This window comes from Betta splendens, chromosome 19, assembly GCF_900634795.4.
Source record: "Betta splendens chromosome 19, fBetSpl5.4, whole genome shotgun sequence".
Taxonomy (NCBI): domain Eukaryota; kingdom Metazoa; phylum Chordata; class Actinopteri; order Anabantiformes; family Osphronemidae; genus Betta; species Betta splendens.
This window is the reverse complement of record NC_040898.2, coordinates 3,062,794-3,078,609: the sequence shown is the minus strand read 5'-3', so window position 1 is coordinate 3,078,609 and position 15,816 is coordinate 3,062,794. Positions and strand designations below refer to the sequence as shown.

Here is a 15,816-nt window from a genome sequence, read left to right as displayed (position 1 = left end):
CAAATGTTACTGAATTATTGTCTTAAACAGACAATATCTATACTTTTTTGACTTGACCACAAACAGTGGCCACCCTTGCTTTAAGATATTCTTTTTAGTAATTTGGTAATAAATTCAGATGTTCTCATGCACCTTTCAGGGAAGGTGAAAACTGAAACCTAAGGTCTCTCACTCTCTCTTTGTTGTCCTGACTGCTTCTCTCTTGGCAGATGACGCATATCTACTGACTGGCCTGAACATAGAGGAGGTTTACCCTGAGACCAGTAGTTTTATTACATATGATGGCTCCATGACAATCCCTCCATGCTTTGAGACAGCCACATGGATCCTGATGAACAAGCCAGTGTACCTCACACGCATGCAGGTTAGCATGAGCCACTGCGAGGGCTGAACAGGAAGGCAGGAGGAAGACAAGTGGACTTTTCCCATAAAAAAATTATTTATTTAGTCCAAAAAGAAAAAGAAAACAAATTACACATCACTAACTACAAACTAAGCCTCATAAAATAGGTCAACAAAACTACACTAATGGATAAGTAATTAGGCAAATAACCCAAATCAATTGACCTGAAGAACAAACACACCAGGGAACATATATAATGGCTGATGAGGCCATTGAGACACACCAGGATAAATAAGGACAAATACCTATCTAAACTCAATGAAAGACATCAAAACACAACAGGCAAGTCAGTAAATCATAAAAACTTATCAAATCAATCCAAACAACTTTATACAAATAATAGTTTAATATAAAACAAAAACATGAAAACAAAAACAAAACTCTCCCCTTAATTGATGTGGTGTCAAGGCAGGCAAAGCTTTGAGGTTTTAATGAAATCAACATTGTGAAGAGACACACGTTTGCAGGCAGGGAATAGGCAATCAGATATAGAGATGTCTAACTCGAGACCTTCCATTCGACTCAGCATCGATCTTTTGAAGCGGAAGTGTCGTCAAACAGAATCTCAAGCGCGTTCCAAACCATGTGACCAATGAGAGCGAGCGGTGTCGATACAACGTGATCTATAAGATAGACAGGTTTCAGATTACAGATATCTGTAATGTATTTATGACAAGTTCAAAATGTAATTAAAGACTACAACTACATTTTGACAAGTCGCAATTACAATAAAAATATCTTTATTAGTCAGACATCAGTGCAGTGCAAACGGCTTTTCTTCAAAGTTGGAGAGGTAGTGAGAAGGTGATTAATGTTCTGTAGAAAAATAAAATAAAGGTCTTAAGTAAATGACAGACATGTCAATGTAGTAATAAACAAAGTTGCAGAAGCACTAAATACAGCTGTAATAACGTTGGATTATCGAACATATTTGCCCCATCAAGACTACTTTTATACTATTATTCACAGAGAAACACAATTTCACACCTTTGATTAAATAACTTTTATTTGACAATAAAACATGAGGCTTCGATTTTGCCATCTCTAATCAGAACAGGTACAGGCAAAGGTTGAGAGCACTACTAACAGGATCCAAAATTGTGGCGCAAGGCAGAGTCATAGGCAGATCAGGGTTCAGTACCAGGCAAGACCTACAGATAAAGGAACGCTTGCAAGTAGGCACATGGCAAAACAATCTGGCACTGAGTAAGGCAAGACTTAGAGCTGAAGTACACAGATTGATTACTGACTAGATGCAGGTGGATAAATCACATGACCAAACGTGAAGCTAGACAGAAACTGAGAGTGCAGGGAGTGTTACCTTGTGTAAATTTTACAAAAACTGTTATGTTTATATTTACTTTTTTGCTTAGAATGTAATATGACACATTGAAATTCAGTACCATCATTAGTTCAAGTAAAGTTTGCATACAAGTAATAGAAAATAAGATAATTCATTGTTTTAAAAACCTCCAAAATCAAAAAAATTTGACTGGTGATGGTAAATCTGGCAGCCCTCGGTGGATGACGTAAGAGGAGAGGTTGCACTCAAAACATGATTAAACCTCAGCGGCGGGAGATTTTCACTTACATTGGAAATTGTCCTCTAAGGCCTATGGAGCCCCCGAAAGAACATGGAGGGAAAAAATTGTGAAAAAAATAGGTAATTATCCTGAGAAAGTTTTGCGAGATCCCGAGATAGTTTTGCGAGATCCCGAGATAGTTTTGCGAGATCCTGAGAAACTTTCGCGAGATCCCAAGAAACTTTTGCTTCATGTCGACAGAGGAGCTACAAAGTAGCTTCAGATTGCCCGGAAAAAACTGGAAAAACAGCCGGGACAGAACGGTTGAATAAGCACTGAGTAAGTAATATATTCCACTGTTTACCTAACAAACTGCTGCTTGTGCTGTTTAAGACTGGTAGGAGTAACGCTAAGCTTGTGTATTCTCTCCAAGTGGCTGGCAGCAACTAATTCAATATTACTACTTCATTTTGTAGGTATTATCAGCTTCATTGCTGCCAAGTCATCTTGGGTGAAGTGGGGAATCTGCTGATGAGAGAACGTGTGTTTTATGGATCATTAGTTCAAACAAGCAGCAGTCAAATTAACATCAGAAGACCAAGGACAACCCAGGAAAAACAGCCGGGACAGAACGGTGAAATGAGCACCTATTAAGTAATATATTCGACTGTTTATTGTTTTCGTTTGTGCCGTGTTTGAGCACAGTTATGAGCTGCTGCTTCTCATTTGGGGACAGCATTAGCTTGCGTTGCTTATGTTAGCCTGTGTGTTAGCTTGGTTAGCAGCAATCCTAATACTAATAAAATAATAAATTTTTTCCAATTGCAGGTAATATCGGCTGGTTGTATATCCTCACAGAGACTCCATGAGGGGACAACGGTCTTGTTTTGCCAGCCACTAAAAGAAGATGAAGAAAAGAAAAGGGTTTTGGCCCAATCAATCTGTGGCTTTATAACAACTGTTTGCTTTGATTCAAAATAAAAAGTTGCTGAACGACTTAGAAACTATGTCTTTATTCAAACACGCTTATATGTATATTTTATAACCTTTTGTTAAAAATATAAAGCGATGTCTGAGCGTCTTTGATCTGGCGATATTTTCGATAAGTTTAAGAAATCTACTTCCGGTAGTGCAAATCTACTTCCAGGTCAGCACAGAAACTACAACATGGAAGTGTGGAAGCCGTTCATAGAATTTTATTTTGAGCTGAGTCTCAAATACAGAGACATTAAATCACTGCTTGGAAGTAAACACAATTTTTACCTGAGCGAGAGGCACCTTAAAAGAAAACTTAACAAAATGGGCTATTCTGGGCTTAAAACCTACTCCGACGCTTGGTTGATTTTGTTAGCAACAAACTGCAGTACTCTGGGCAACTTCACAGGTACCATTGGATGTACACTAAATGCCGAAAACACGGAATGCGTGTGAGAAAGGAAGATGTGCGCATGGTTTTGAAGGAGGTAATCTTGGAACTGAGAATGGATACGTCAGAGGTTTTCAGCATTTCCTTCGTCCTGCTCACCCAGATGATACCCTTGAGAGTTACCTGGAGGGAGCCAGCACTGCCAATCATCCATCCATCCATCCATTTTCTTAACCGCTTACTCCCTAGTGCGGGGTCACGGGGGTGCTGGAGCCTATCCCAGCTGGCTACGGGCGAGAGGCAGGGTACACCCTGGACAGGTCGCCAGTCCATCGCAGGGCAACACATAGACAGACAACCATTCACTCACACACTCACACCTACGGGCAATGGAGAGAAGCCAATCAACCTAATGCACGTCTTTGGACTGTGGGAGGAAGCCGGAGGACCCGGAGAGAACCCACGCAAACACGGGGAGAACGTGCAAACTCCACACAGAAAGGCACCAGGTCCGCCTCCGGGAATCGAACCCAGAACCTTCTTGCTGTGAGGCGACAGTGCTACCCACCGCACCACCGTGCCGCCCACTGCCAATCAAAGAATTAAATATTGGTGGGGCTTTCTTTATAGCCAGTGCGTACAATTCTTCTGGACAAAAGTCTCATTCAGTTCTGTTGCACGGGACTTATCCAGGTGAGTTAATGTATTCGCATGTTTTCATGTTTTTTGTTTTATGTGCATATTTGTGAGAGAGGAGGAGTAGGAACTGAAAAAAGCAACAGAGAGGAATGGAGGGGGAGAGGCCGATGAGACGAGGGGGTAGAGCAAAGAGAGGAATACATTTACATAAATATTGTGTGTAAATAAAATAATCTAGTGCTGTGGTCAGATTTATATGTATGTTTGGGATCATAAATTGTCTGCATAAATCTATTTGTCGTTTTTAACAGGATGAGCTAGAAGACACCGTACAGGTCTGGAACGCACAAACCATCAGGCCCCAGCGGTCGACCCAATGTGATATATACTTGTGATATACTTTGCCTGAACTCTACAGGACAAGAGACTACCTTTCTTTGGTTGAAGATGAACATGTTCAACGATGCAAAAATGAATGTGTCTTTTGACTGGCCATACCATGCAATTCAGATGTATATGAACTATGCAATATTTTCATAGCAGAGTTCCATCTGACTCTACCAACAAATCCATATCAAGCTGTGTAGAAGTATTAAGGATTAAGGAGTATTCCAGTATATCCCAGAGGGATCAGTGTGTTGATTTGCTAAATTGGGTGAGCTGTTAGTGCCACAAGTATATCTCTAACTGACAACTTCTGTTTTATTCTCAATGTGAATAAACACAAGGGCTTTGCTGTAAAAATTATAGCTATTTTACGCTTTATGTAAATTCCTCTCTACAGGTTGTATTAACTTCATTCCTCACTTTTGTAAAGACTGTTTTTTTCGAAAATAAATGAATCCAATTAGATTCCAATATTTAATATTAATAATAATAATAATAAAAGTGAAAAGTATGGCAATTTAACAGAAAAAAAGGTGGGCTTCTCACCCTAGGATTCTGCATCAAATGTTTCAAAAAAAGACATAAGAACCAAGAATGGGCCGGTTATTATTGGGCTTGATCAACATTGATTTCTACTTCAAAGGATGTCCACTTCCCACCACAGATCTGAGGTGACCCAGGACAGCCTCTCCAGTGTCTTCATCATATGGGATATGACAGCCACTGGTCTGAAGCTGCTGAGGTATTGGGTGTGGGGTGTCTTAGGCACTGGAACCACGCAGGAGGTCTTCCAGAGCCAGAGATCTTGAGGCTCAGGTTGATGACATGCTCCATAACTCCACACAGTTCATCTGCACAGGACTTTAGGAGTCTGGAGCTGGTGCCATCTCGTCTGGCTGCTCTCCTGTCCACAGACAGGTAGTGTCGCAGTATCAGGGTGGTGTGAAGAGAGGGGTGTTTGCAGGGCTGATTGTGCAGGGCTTTGTGTAGAGGTGTGAAGGGCTGTGGGGGGTAGTCCAGTCTTCTGAGGCGCTGGTGGTGTGGGGGTTGAGCCAGGTGCCAGTTTGGAAGCAGCTGCTTGCTTGGTCGAACTGATTGAAGTGTAGGTACAGGCCGTTAACCTAGCTCAGGTCCCCCTTTGCATGTGAGTGTGGTGCTTTGAAGCCAGAGATTTTCAGGCTCCTCCACACCTCACTGACGTTCTTCTGCAGCTGCTTCTCCATCTTCCTCCTGTATCTGGCCTTCCCCTCACAGATTTTCCTCCTCAGCTCTTCCTTGTTCCCTAATCTAAACCGTCTCTTCTTCTCCTTTAGCAGAGCTTGGATATCAGAGGTGACCCACGAATTGTTGTTTGCAAAATACCGTGTCACCCTGAAGGAAAAATGTAAACTTATTGTGTCAGCACAATGATGCATACATTTTGTTTGCTAATCTACAGCAATACAACACAATCGATGTTGACACTTTAATTGATTACAGTCTTCCCACTTCATAGTGTAAGTGTCTGAGCAGTCAGTCAATACAGGTTCATTGACAAATATTTGTATTTTTGTGTAAACAAAAATATTATAGTTACTTTCCTGAGTGCAGATGATAAAACACCTGTTTGTTGGCTAGTCAGGAAGGACATCCTCATGACGCTGGACTATAAATGTAACACCCAGTTAGCAATTATATTATTAATCCACCTCTAATGACTTGGTATAAACATTGCTTAACTTCTGTGAAGCAGACACCCTACTAGTTTTCTCTCTCGTTTTACTTTTGTCAACTTCTTGGCACCAGAACAGACGTCAACTAGTAAGCCAGTTGAGAAACAGTTATGCTTAAGTTAGCTTACTTTCCACAGGTACAAAAAGTAACCTTCACCCCTAATGTTAGCTGTGTGTGTGTCTAAACATGAGTATGCAGACACATGTTGTAGCTCCCTCCAAGTTATTCAACGACACAAGGTGTCACAAGGCATAATGCATAAACAGTTGCACCACTATAGATAAACATGAACCAATATTTTACTTGGTGTTTCAGTAAGTTTGCTTCATCTAAGGCAAAATGTTGAGCCAGGTGAAAGCATTATTTAAAAAAAAAAAATGAAATAATCAAAGATAACACCCAAAGATTTTCTAACAGGGGGCGGCACGGTGGTGCGGTGGGTAGCACTGTCGCCTCACAGCAAGAAGGTTCTGGGTTCGATTGCCGGAGGCGGACCTCGTGCCTTTCTGTGTGGAGTTTGCACGTTTTCCCCGTGTTTGCGTGGGTTCTCTCCGGGTTCTCCGGCTTCCTCCCACAGTCCAAAGACGTGCATTAGGTTGATTGGCCTCTCTCCATTGCCCGTAGGTGTGAGTGTGTGAGTGAATGGTTGTCTGTCTATGTGTTGCCCTGCGATGGACTGGCGACCCGTCCAGGGTGTACCCTGCCTCTCGCCCGTAGCCAGCTGGGATAGGCTCCAGCACCCCCGTGACCCCGCACTGGGGAGTAAGCGGTTAAGAAAATGGATGGATGGATTTTCTAACAGATCTTAACATAGTAATCATTGGTAAGCTAAGCTAACCTACCTAACTTGGCTCTCCTATATGGCCACGTTCAAGACAAACACAATACATTTGCCAGTGAAACAACCAGGGGAATACACGTACCACGTGTACACGTATTACAACCAACCAAAAATGATTTTCAGATGTACATCTAGCAGACCTGTCTCTTTCTCCGCTTCAGCCAGACTGAAGTCGAGGACGAGCGGCAGGCTGCTGCGACCGTCACACTCAGGGGTCGAGGCCCCTTGTGGTGACAATGTGTAACCTCGCCATGCCCAAATATTCAATTCAGTGATACCACCGGTGCTCTCTTATATATACACATGTACATACACCGTGGCCACACAACACAGTGCGTCAAACTAACATGTAATGTTTGTTGGGGATATGCAAGGAGCACAAATTATAATAATTGGATTTATAGCTCCTGAGTGGAGATACCAAATGTATTTATAATTTAGATTCTCAAATTTTGGTTATTTGCTTAAATATATATAATTATATGACAAATGTCTATAGCTTGGTAAGTGAAACACTTAATTATTATTGATTAATAATTAATAACTGAATTAATAATTCATTAATTTGCGGGGCACCACCCTGTTACCAGGGACCAATAAGCAATTTGGAATAGCCAATACAGTCTCAATTGTATTTAAGTTAGTTGAAGGGTGAACTCCGTACCATAGCCATTTACCAGTGCTGCAAAACCATATACAAATATTCACAGACAACGACCAATTAAATTCGGCAGTGGGCGAGATGATTAAGCTGACGGTTCCCTGCCGAGTGGCTGAGAGTGGATGGGTGATCAGGCCTGTTCTCTGTGACTATGTCCACGTTGGTTCAGCTGCTGGCTGCGGTAGAGTGTCCAGGCGTTCCGGGGGCAGATGGAAGCTAGAGGTGGACGGAGGCGACGGAGAGAAGGACGAGAGCAAGGGTGGGAAAGAAAAAGGGGAAGGGACAGCAAGGGCTGGAGAGAACAAGAGACAGAAAGAACAAGGGGCAAGTCTTTGGTCACGGCAGCTCTTCATAACCATCTTTTCGGTCACGCCCGTCCCATTGTGTGGTCCAATCAGAATGGCTGACGTCCAGGTTCCTCCGCCGTTTGTCGCTTGTATCAGCGGGGAGTTCGGACGTCTCAGCGAGGTTGCCAGGTATAGTTCCCCAGCCTGGCGCCTGCTTTTGGCGCTCAACTGTGAAAACTCTCTGTTTCAACTCACTGCTATCAGGATGAAGACGTTACATGTAGACCGCAGTATTTATATAATGATTTTGTTAATCAACGTTTATACACGAGGTCCCCCAACATGTCATGAGAACTAATTAAAAAAAACATAAACATAAGGAACATTAAAACACCACAGCACAATGTAATGAGAAGTTACAAAATTAACTGTCATTTAATTAATTAGCTAATTAAATATTTAGCAGTTTTCTACACAGAAGAAAATATACATATATACCTGTACAAATAAATAGCGCCATACCTCGTTGGCCTCATTAACCCATAGGGAGGACACCTAAACACTGAAAAGGCTTGCTTTTAACCTTACTGTCTAAATGCTGGTTGGTTGGTTTCGATATAAAATTATCAAATTAACATCCCTTCACAATACACCAGATTGATTGCAGTTACATATGTAGTTGACAATATCATATTTGGCACAGTAAAATACAACAGGTCAAAAATAAATTTTTACCTTCCACACAAGGAAGTGCAGGAGAGAACCAGCTGGACAATAACTTTGTGTAACATCAGCATCAGTGCTGAACAGCTGTTTCACTACAGTCGAACATTGCAGTTGGCTGTTTAAACATGGAACCTGTATCAGGTTTCCATCCAAGCACCAACCACATTGTTCAATCCCCATAGCAGCAACGTTTCTATAAAACCCGTCTCCGATAAAATCCATCGTTAAATAGCCCTTAATATTTTAATTAGCGCAGCATAGCCACGCTTTTAGCTTGCAGGGAAAACAGGTAATGAAAAGTTAGATTAGAAACAAGACCTGGTCCCTACTCTTTCTGTGTTACGTGTAATGTTGTGTTTCCTTTTAATGTTGTCGTGCTTTTTGTTAATATTGTGTTTTTTGTTAACGTTGTTGTGTTTCTTGTTAATGTTGTTGTCTTACCTGTTAATGTGGTCATGTGTATTGTTAATGTCATCTTTTTCTGTTAATGGTGTTGTGTTTGCTGTTAATATTGTTGTGTTTCGTCTTTTTGTTTGTTTGTGACTTGCACTTCAGGGCCACTGTACGACTGTGTCATAGTTGCTCATTGATTCATTAGGCTTCGATTTCACCATCTGTATAATAAATGGCCATGGCTGTTTGGTGCAGTGATTAGTGCTTTTCGCTGCTGACGCACAGATTGCAGTTCAATCCCCTCAGAGAGGGGAGGAACATTGTAAGGAACACAAAGTGTCAGTCTTTCTGTGGTAGCTCTGCAAACCAAGAACAAAACCACATTGCATAATAAATTGCGTCACTGTCCACTGAGGGTCAGTTACACGCATACTTTTCTCCCTCATAGTGCAGCCTATAAAACAACACCACACACATAATGAACACACATGAACACTTCACTCATTCAATTCCACCAAACTTATAACATCACTCAGCGCCTATATTTAACTATATTTAACTAAGTTAACAACCCAGGAATCGTCATTTTTCCCATGAGCCTCTACAGCTTAAGGCAGGCCTAAGGCCCTGGACTGCTAAAATATCTTAGATAAAGTGTACAAAATGTATTTAAGATTAACAAGTTTAACACTTGGTCAGTAAGAATACCATTCTGAAATTAAATAATACCACAAATCCAATAAAAATAAAGAGTTTTGTCTTACACCTCATATATATTACAATTTTACTTGGATAAAAAAAAGTGCTGATTTTAGATGGGTTTATGTACGGGGGTGGCCTTACAGGCCAACTGTCCATTATACGTGAAAATCTCCCGCTGCTGAAGTTCAAACTTATTTTCAGTGCAACCTTTTCTTCTACGTCATTCATTGAGGGTTGCCATATTTACTTTCATCATCCAAATCAAATGTACTTGATTTTGGAAGTTTTTAAATCAATGAATTAAATTATTTACTATCACCTGATATTTGTATGCAAACTTTACTTGGACAAATGATGATACTAAATTTCAATGTATCATATTGATTCTATCCAAATTTTAAAGTAAATATTGGAACACAGTTTTTCTAAAATTTACACAGGTTAACAGTATAACATTTACAGGATCAAAAAATTCATTTTTTTCAGTGTATGCCGAGAGTGCGACAGCATAGAAGAACTAAATATGTGCGCTCTACAAATAGAACTAATGTCCTGTCCTGTCCTCTATAAATAAAAATAAACCAAATAGATGCAATCAAACAAAAGGTGCTTAAAGTGAGCTGTATGGCACCATATGTGGCCATCACAGCCACCCACCCACACCTAGAGTATATAGTTGTCAAATGTTTTACACAACACTGTGGTTCATGTCTGTTCTTTAAATGTTCTTGATTTAAATGTTCTTGATCATTTTTCTTTTGTTTCCTACCTCTTCCTGGGTCTGTCTACATCTAAGATGCATTCCTTGAGACTGCTAAGCCAGAACCAGCCGCCTCAGATCTTCCTGAGCATGAGTGACAATGTTCGCCCAGTTCAGCCACTCAACAACCGCTGCATACGCACCAATATCAACTTCAACATGCAGGGCAAAGACTGCCCCAATAACAGGGCTCAGAAACTCCAGTACCGAGGTACAAACATTACCGTAACCTCTCTGCTGCCATGTAAACTCACTTTCACTGCCCGTAACTGCTACAGATTTCTCAGAGTAACACAAGTAATATGGAGTCAAATTAGGGTCAGATTAGATTTGTACGTGCGTAAACCGATCTGTGCATGCGTAAACCGACCTGTGATTACCCACGCATCTGGTTACGCACGCACAGACCTGGCTATGCACACGTGCATCTGGCATGCACAGATTGGTTTACGCATGCACAGTTTGCTTTACACACGCACAGATTGGGTTACGCACGCAGATCGATTTATGCACACACAGATCGATTTACGCACGCACAGATCGGTTTACGCACGCACAGATTTAATTACATTCGCATCTGGTTACGCATGCACAGTTCGCTTTACGCACGCACAAATTGGTTTACGCACGCAGATCGATTTATGCACGCACAGATCCGTTTACGTACGTGCAGATTTAATTACGCACGCATCTGGTTAGGCATGCACAGATCTGGCTAAACACACACGCATCTGGTTACGCATGCACAGATCGGTTTACACACGCACAGATCGGTTTACGCACACACTAATCTGACTCCATAAAGTAATCATCATTGCCATTTTGAATCGTGTTTATTTTCATTAGTGAACTGGTCCCTCCAGTCACAATCCATCAATATTACAGTATGTATATTATTATTAATAATATGTGATCAACAAGAATCTCCAGACAGGCAGTACATGAATGTTTACCCCTATGGAGTAGGAAGTGAGCTTCTTTTTTCATCATGCTAGAACACACAAAATCACAACCAGCTGTTCTCTATGTACAGTAAAGTCTCCCACTGACAAGGACAGAACCCACACAGACACAGAATGAACACCCCTCATCTCGGCATGAGACAACCGATTGCATGACAGACAGAACACCTGTTTGGCAATGACAGACAGATCTGGTTGGAAACCGTTTTGTCACAGCTCACTACAACCTGAGAGCTGTTGCTGTATCCTGTTTGTAATTTTTTTGTGCTCGCTTTTAGCCACAATCTGCTGCACAAAATGTTGAATTCCGCCTCTGAAGCTAAAATATGCTAAAGGCAAAAGGCAGCTGCAGTCACTGATATTCATTCACTATATTGTCAGATTTTTGCTGGGGATTTAGACTGTTGTGTCTTACACATACTGTGACCCTCTTTTTGTCTCATACTTTTACATCTGTTCTGCTGTACTCAAATTCCTTACTCTTGAAAAAAATTTTAATTCTTATTCTGTACAGTGGCTGCGGGGAGATTTTAACTACTCCACCTCCCTCAGATGCTCCTGATTAGCAAACCTACGCACACCCCAGAGAGGATTGGAGAGCAAAGCAACAGCAAAACAACTACAATTCCAGTTCTGTGTAATAAAGCCCTTGAGGCTCTAAAGACCTTTATTTTAATAAGATAAACTTTATTTAACCCAAAGTGGTAAAATTTGATTTCCAGGCTAAAGTAAACTATTCTATGAACTCTAGTAAATTGTATTGATCAAATTACACTGTTTACTTATGCCCCTTGCTTGTTTTTTAATTTTTCCACCTCTGTTATTTATAAGGATGAGATAAGCCACAGAAGGGGTGAAGATGACCACTGCTGGAGAACAGTCTCAATCAATATGCTCTCTTCCCTTTCAGTGAACGAGTGGTTGCTAAAGTAGCCTACCTTGGATGAACGTGGCGATAAGTGCAGACAGAGGAGCAGGAGCAGGACAAGGACGGATAGTTGCAAGAAAGATGTGAAACTGGGCTACAAGACAAAACAACAAGGCTACATCCCATCTTAGAATATGTCATGGCATTGTATAAAGATAAAACCAAGCATTATGTAAGTTAATGAACTTTGCATTATGCAGAAAGAGACTCACAAAGGGAAGTGTTTGAATCCTTGATCTAGCACTTTCTATTCAGTCTTTTTCCTTGTATAACTATATCCGATCGAGATTTTGATACCAGTACTTTTTGGGGAAAAACAGACACTTGAATTAACTACAAATCAGCAACAATGTGGAAGCATTTATGTGATAGCCTTGCAACCAGTCAGACAACACTGGGCCATTAAAGCTTTTGTACATACTAATGTTGCTATCAATACAAAAAAATCTATGGACTAAGTCACTGCCCCCACTGTCAGGAGGAAGTGCTCAACAAGACTCACATGGACGTTTCATTAAAGTCATCAACGAGGCATGCGATCAGCAAATCAGCAGAGGAATACAGAACCTGGTCATTTTCAAAAGAAGTGCTTTCTTTGAAACTTCAAGCAACTTGTTTGTATATATTATAATTATTAATAATGCAGAAAATGAATATGTCGGGAAATGTAATGAACTAACATTTAAAATATAAGGAGGATTCTAAAAAGAAACTTTTCAGAATTTTGAAAAGCTTAGTGCACTATGTTTTATTGTTTACAATGGTCATACACTGTGTTTGAATAATGTTATCAGCCTAATAAATGTGTCTGGAAAGAACACTTTGGAATATGCTTCATGAAGATTGGCTGTATTGGACCTATATCTCATCAAAGACATGCTAACACCACCACCAGCGCTTTTCTGGCAAAGGAATGGGAACATTACCCAGTATGGGTTATTGTGACCTTAATACAGTATGTTCTACTAAATCAAAATTAGTTGTTATGTTTTGGAAAAAACAACAGAAACATCAGCAGAGCTGATGAGGCTAACATGCCTACATTATGTGTCCAAGCCACTGCCATTCCCTTTACACAGAAGCAAAAGACACCAAGGTTCCTGGGTGCCCAGGAAGCTAGTAGTATGTTGCTCAAGGACCCACATGGTGGAATTGCACTGGTAACCTGCTTTTCAGGCCAACACTCTAACCATTGAGCTAGCCCAAGGACACTTCTACAGAGGGAGCCAGGAATCCAGCTTACTAGTTGGTGAGTGACTGCCCCAATCCTGAGCCACTGCTTCCCCTGTTACCATAGTAATGCTTCAGTGTTCCTTTTTCTATCTACAGTAGCAGAAGGCCAGCAGTTTATAACCCATAAACAAGGTATGCAAAGATAGGAGACTGAAGTTACAGTAACAGTTGCTTTTTAGTTATGTTGAGGTGTTAAAGAACCTGCTTTTAACAGACCTACTAGTGGATAGACTTAGTATGTCCATAGTGTTTCTAATCTTGACAAGCCTGGTTAGCTAAGTTGTTAACCTTAACTTGTCGTGATGGTGGTTTAGGAAGTTCTTCATCTGACAACACTGGGTTTGTATTTTTGGACAAAGGTGGTTATGATACCAAGAACTCAAAAATATCTTTCACTGTGAACTGAAAGCTCTGCCCACAAACAATGCTTGCACACACGGGCTCACATTGATTTAAATGTTGCGATTTTAAATGTTACTATTGAAACTCTTGCTTTAAAAGTATGCAAACCTTTAAAAAACAATTGATTTTCTTCTGCTGTCAGCTCAACCTTTTATATTCATGTTGACTCTCCACATGCAAACCATGGGTTTAGTGAATGTTATGTCTTTCCATGAGTCTCCTTCGAGTACTTGTTTCTTTATGGTTTGATCAACAGAAAAGATTTCACTTTCTCAGGATTATGAGCATGATGCATTTTGACCAAATGCTTGTGGAAATGTTTTTAAGCCACATGCAGGGCATATTCTCTTGTTACTTCATGCCATGCCATGCTATGTATCTATAAGTGGGATTATCAATCTGCATGCATCAATCCATGTTCTAGTCACTTTGTCTTTGTCTGTTCAAGTTGTCACACTTAAAGTAGACACTTGTAACTAGAGAAAGCATTTCCATAAGAAAATGCACATTGAATGCTTCCATGCTGAATCTATTGCTGAATAACTGCTCAAAGTATAATATTAACAAAACAGCTGGAAGTGGATGAGGAATTGAATGCACAGCTGAATATATCTTAAGATCTGTTTTGCATATATTCTTAATGCTTTTATGCAAAACATATAATTAGTCATTTTTTGTTGCTGTTGCCAGGACTTTAACCAGAGTTTTCAGTCAAAGCCTTAACTGCTAAGCCACAGTAACTGCTGATAGCCCTTCTCTAAGCAACACTATACATACTATTTTAAGAAGTAAACAATCCTTAATGTTGTTGATATATCTATAATATAGCTATACATTGGTTATATATTAAACATATAACTCAATTTAGGTGAAGGAAGCATCAGAGAGAGGGAGAGGAAGAAGCTGGATAAGGTCATTAAGAAGTTCAGCTCTATCCTAGGCTGCACTCTGGAGTCAATGAGAGAGGTGGGAGACAGAAATGTTCTGGCAAAATTCAAATCTATTCTGGACCACAAGTCCCACCCACTGCAGGACACACTGTCTGCCCTGGGGAGCAGATTCAGTGACAGACTGATCCACCCTCGCTGTGGGAAGGAGAGATTCCACACACACGCTACATCTCTAGGGCAATTGCACCAGTCACTTTAATATCTTACTCCCTTTGTTTGGTGCAGTCACCTTACCTCATAATGTTGATAACCTGTGAAGTTCTAAGTTCTAATTTCTTATAATTATTGTGTATTATTATTATTGTGCTATTTCTTCTGTATACATGTCTTTGTGCTGTTGCAACATCGTAATTTCCCCATTGCGGGACAATAAAGGTATTCTATTCTATTCTATTCTATTCTATTCTATTCTATTCTATTCTATTCTATTCTATTCTATTCTATTCTATAGTACCTGAAACAATTTAAACATAGCTGAAAGTAGGGTAAGCATTTAAATCATAGATCATAGTTGCAGAAGAAGCTGAAGCATTTGAATTTGAAAATAGTTTAATTAGATTTGCTCAAATTATTTTGTAACCAACTGCACCAACTGTGTCTATTTCTTGTTGAAATGAAAGAGATTAGTTAAGAGTTGATGCAGCATGAAACATGGCTAAACGCAGCTGCAGAGGAAGCTGAAGCAATTAAATTTGAAATTTAAGTTACAGTTCAGTTAAAGATGTGTGCTTAATACCCAAATTAAAAAAAATAGTTCAAGTAGTCACAATTACCTCTTTAAAAGCAAAAATAATACTAGCTAAGGATTTGGATTGGTGCTTTAATTTTGAAAGGATTTGGAGACAGTGCGTGTGCTTATTTGCTAAACTGTGAAATAGTCTTTACCTAGTCTCAGTTAACCATTCAAAGGTAGAAATGGTACTTTTAAAGCTAAAGGTTT

At 40.2% G+C, this 15,816-nt stretch overlaps 1 protein-coding gene across 7 annotated transcripts in view; it reads left to right on the top strand.

Annotated features, from left to right (window-relative positions):
• Positions 1–15,269, top strand: part of ca10a (carbonic anhydrase Xa) — a 361,550-nt gene extending 346,281 nt beyond the window's left edge. For 4 of the 7 annotated variants that reach the window (XM_041068359.2, XM_029133907.3, XM_041068360.2 and 1 more), the window contains 3 exons: positions 210–364; positions 10,438–10,612; positions 12,274–15,269. In XM_041068359.2, coding sequence (XP_040924293.1) covers positions 210–364; positions 10,438–10,612; positions 12,274–12,296 — 353 coding nt within the window. In that variant the 3' untranslated portion in view covers positions 12,297–15,269. Of the gene's footprint in view, positions 1–209; positions 365–2,402; positions 2,581–2,754; positions 6,823–10,437; positions 10,613–12,273 lie in introns of those variants that run through there. The other 3 variants (XR_005896960.2, XR_005896959.2, XM_055504323.1) reach the window with 3 other exon arrangements.
• Positions 15,270–15,816: the final 547 nt, after the last annotated feature.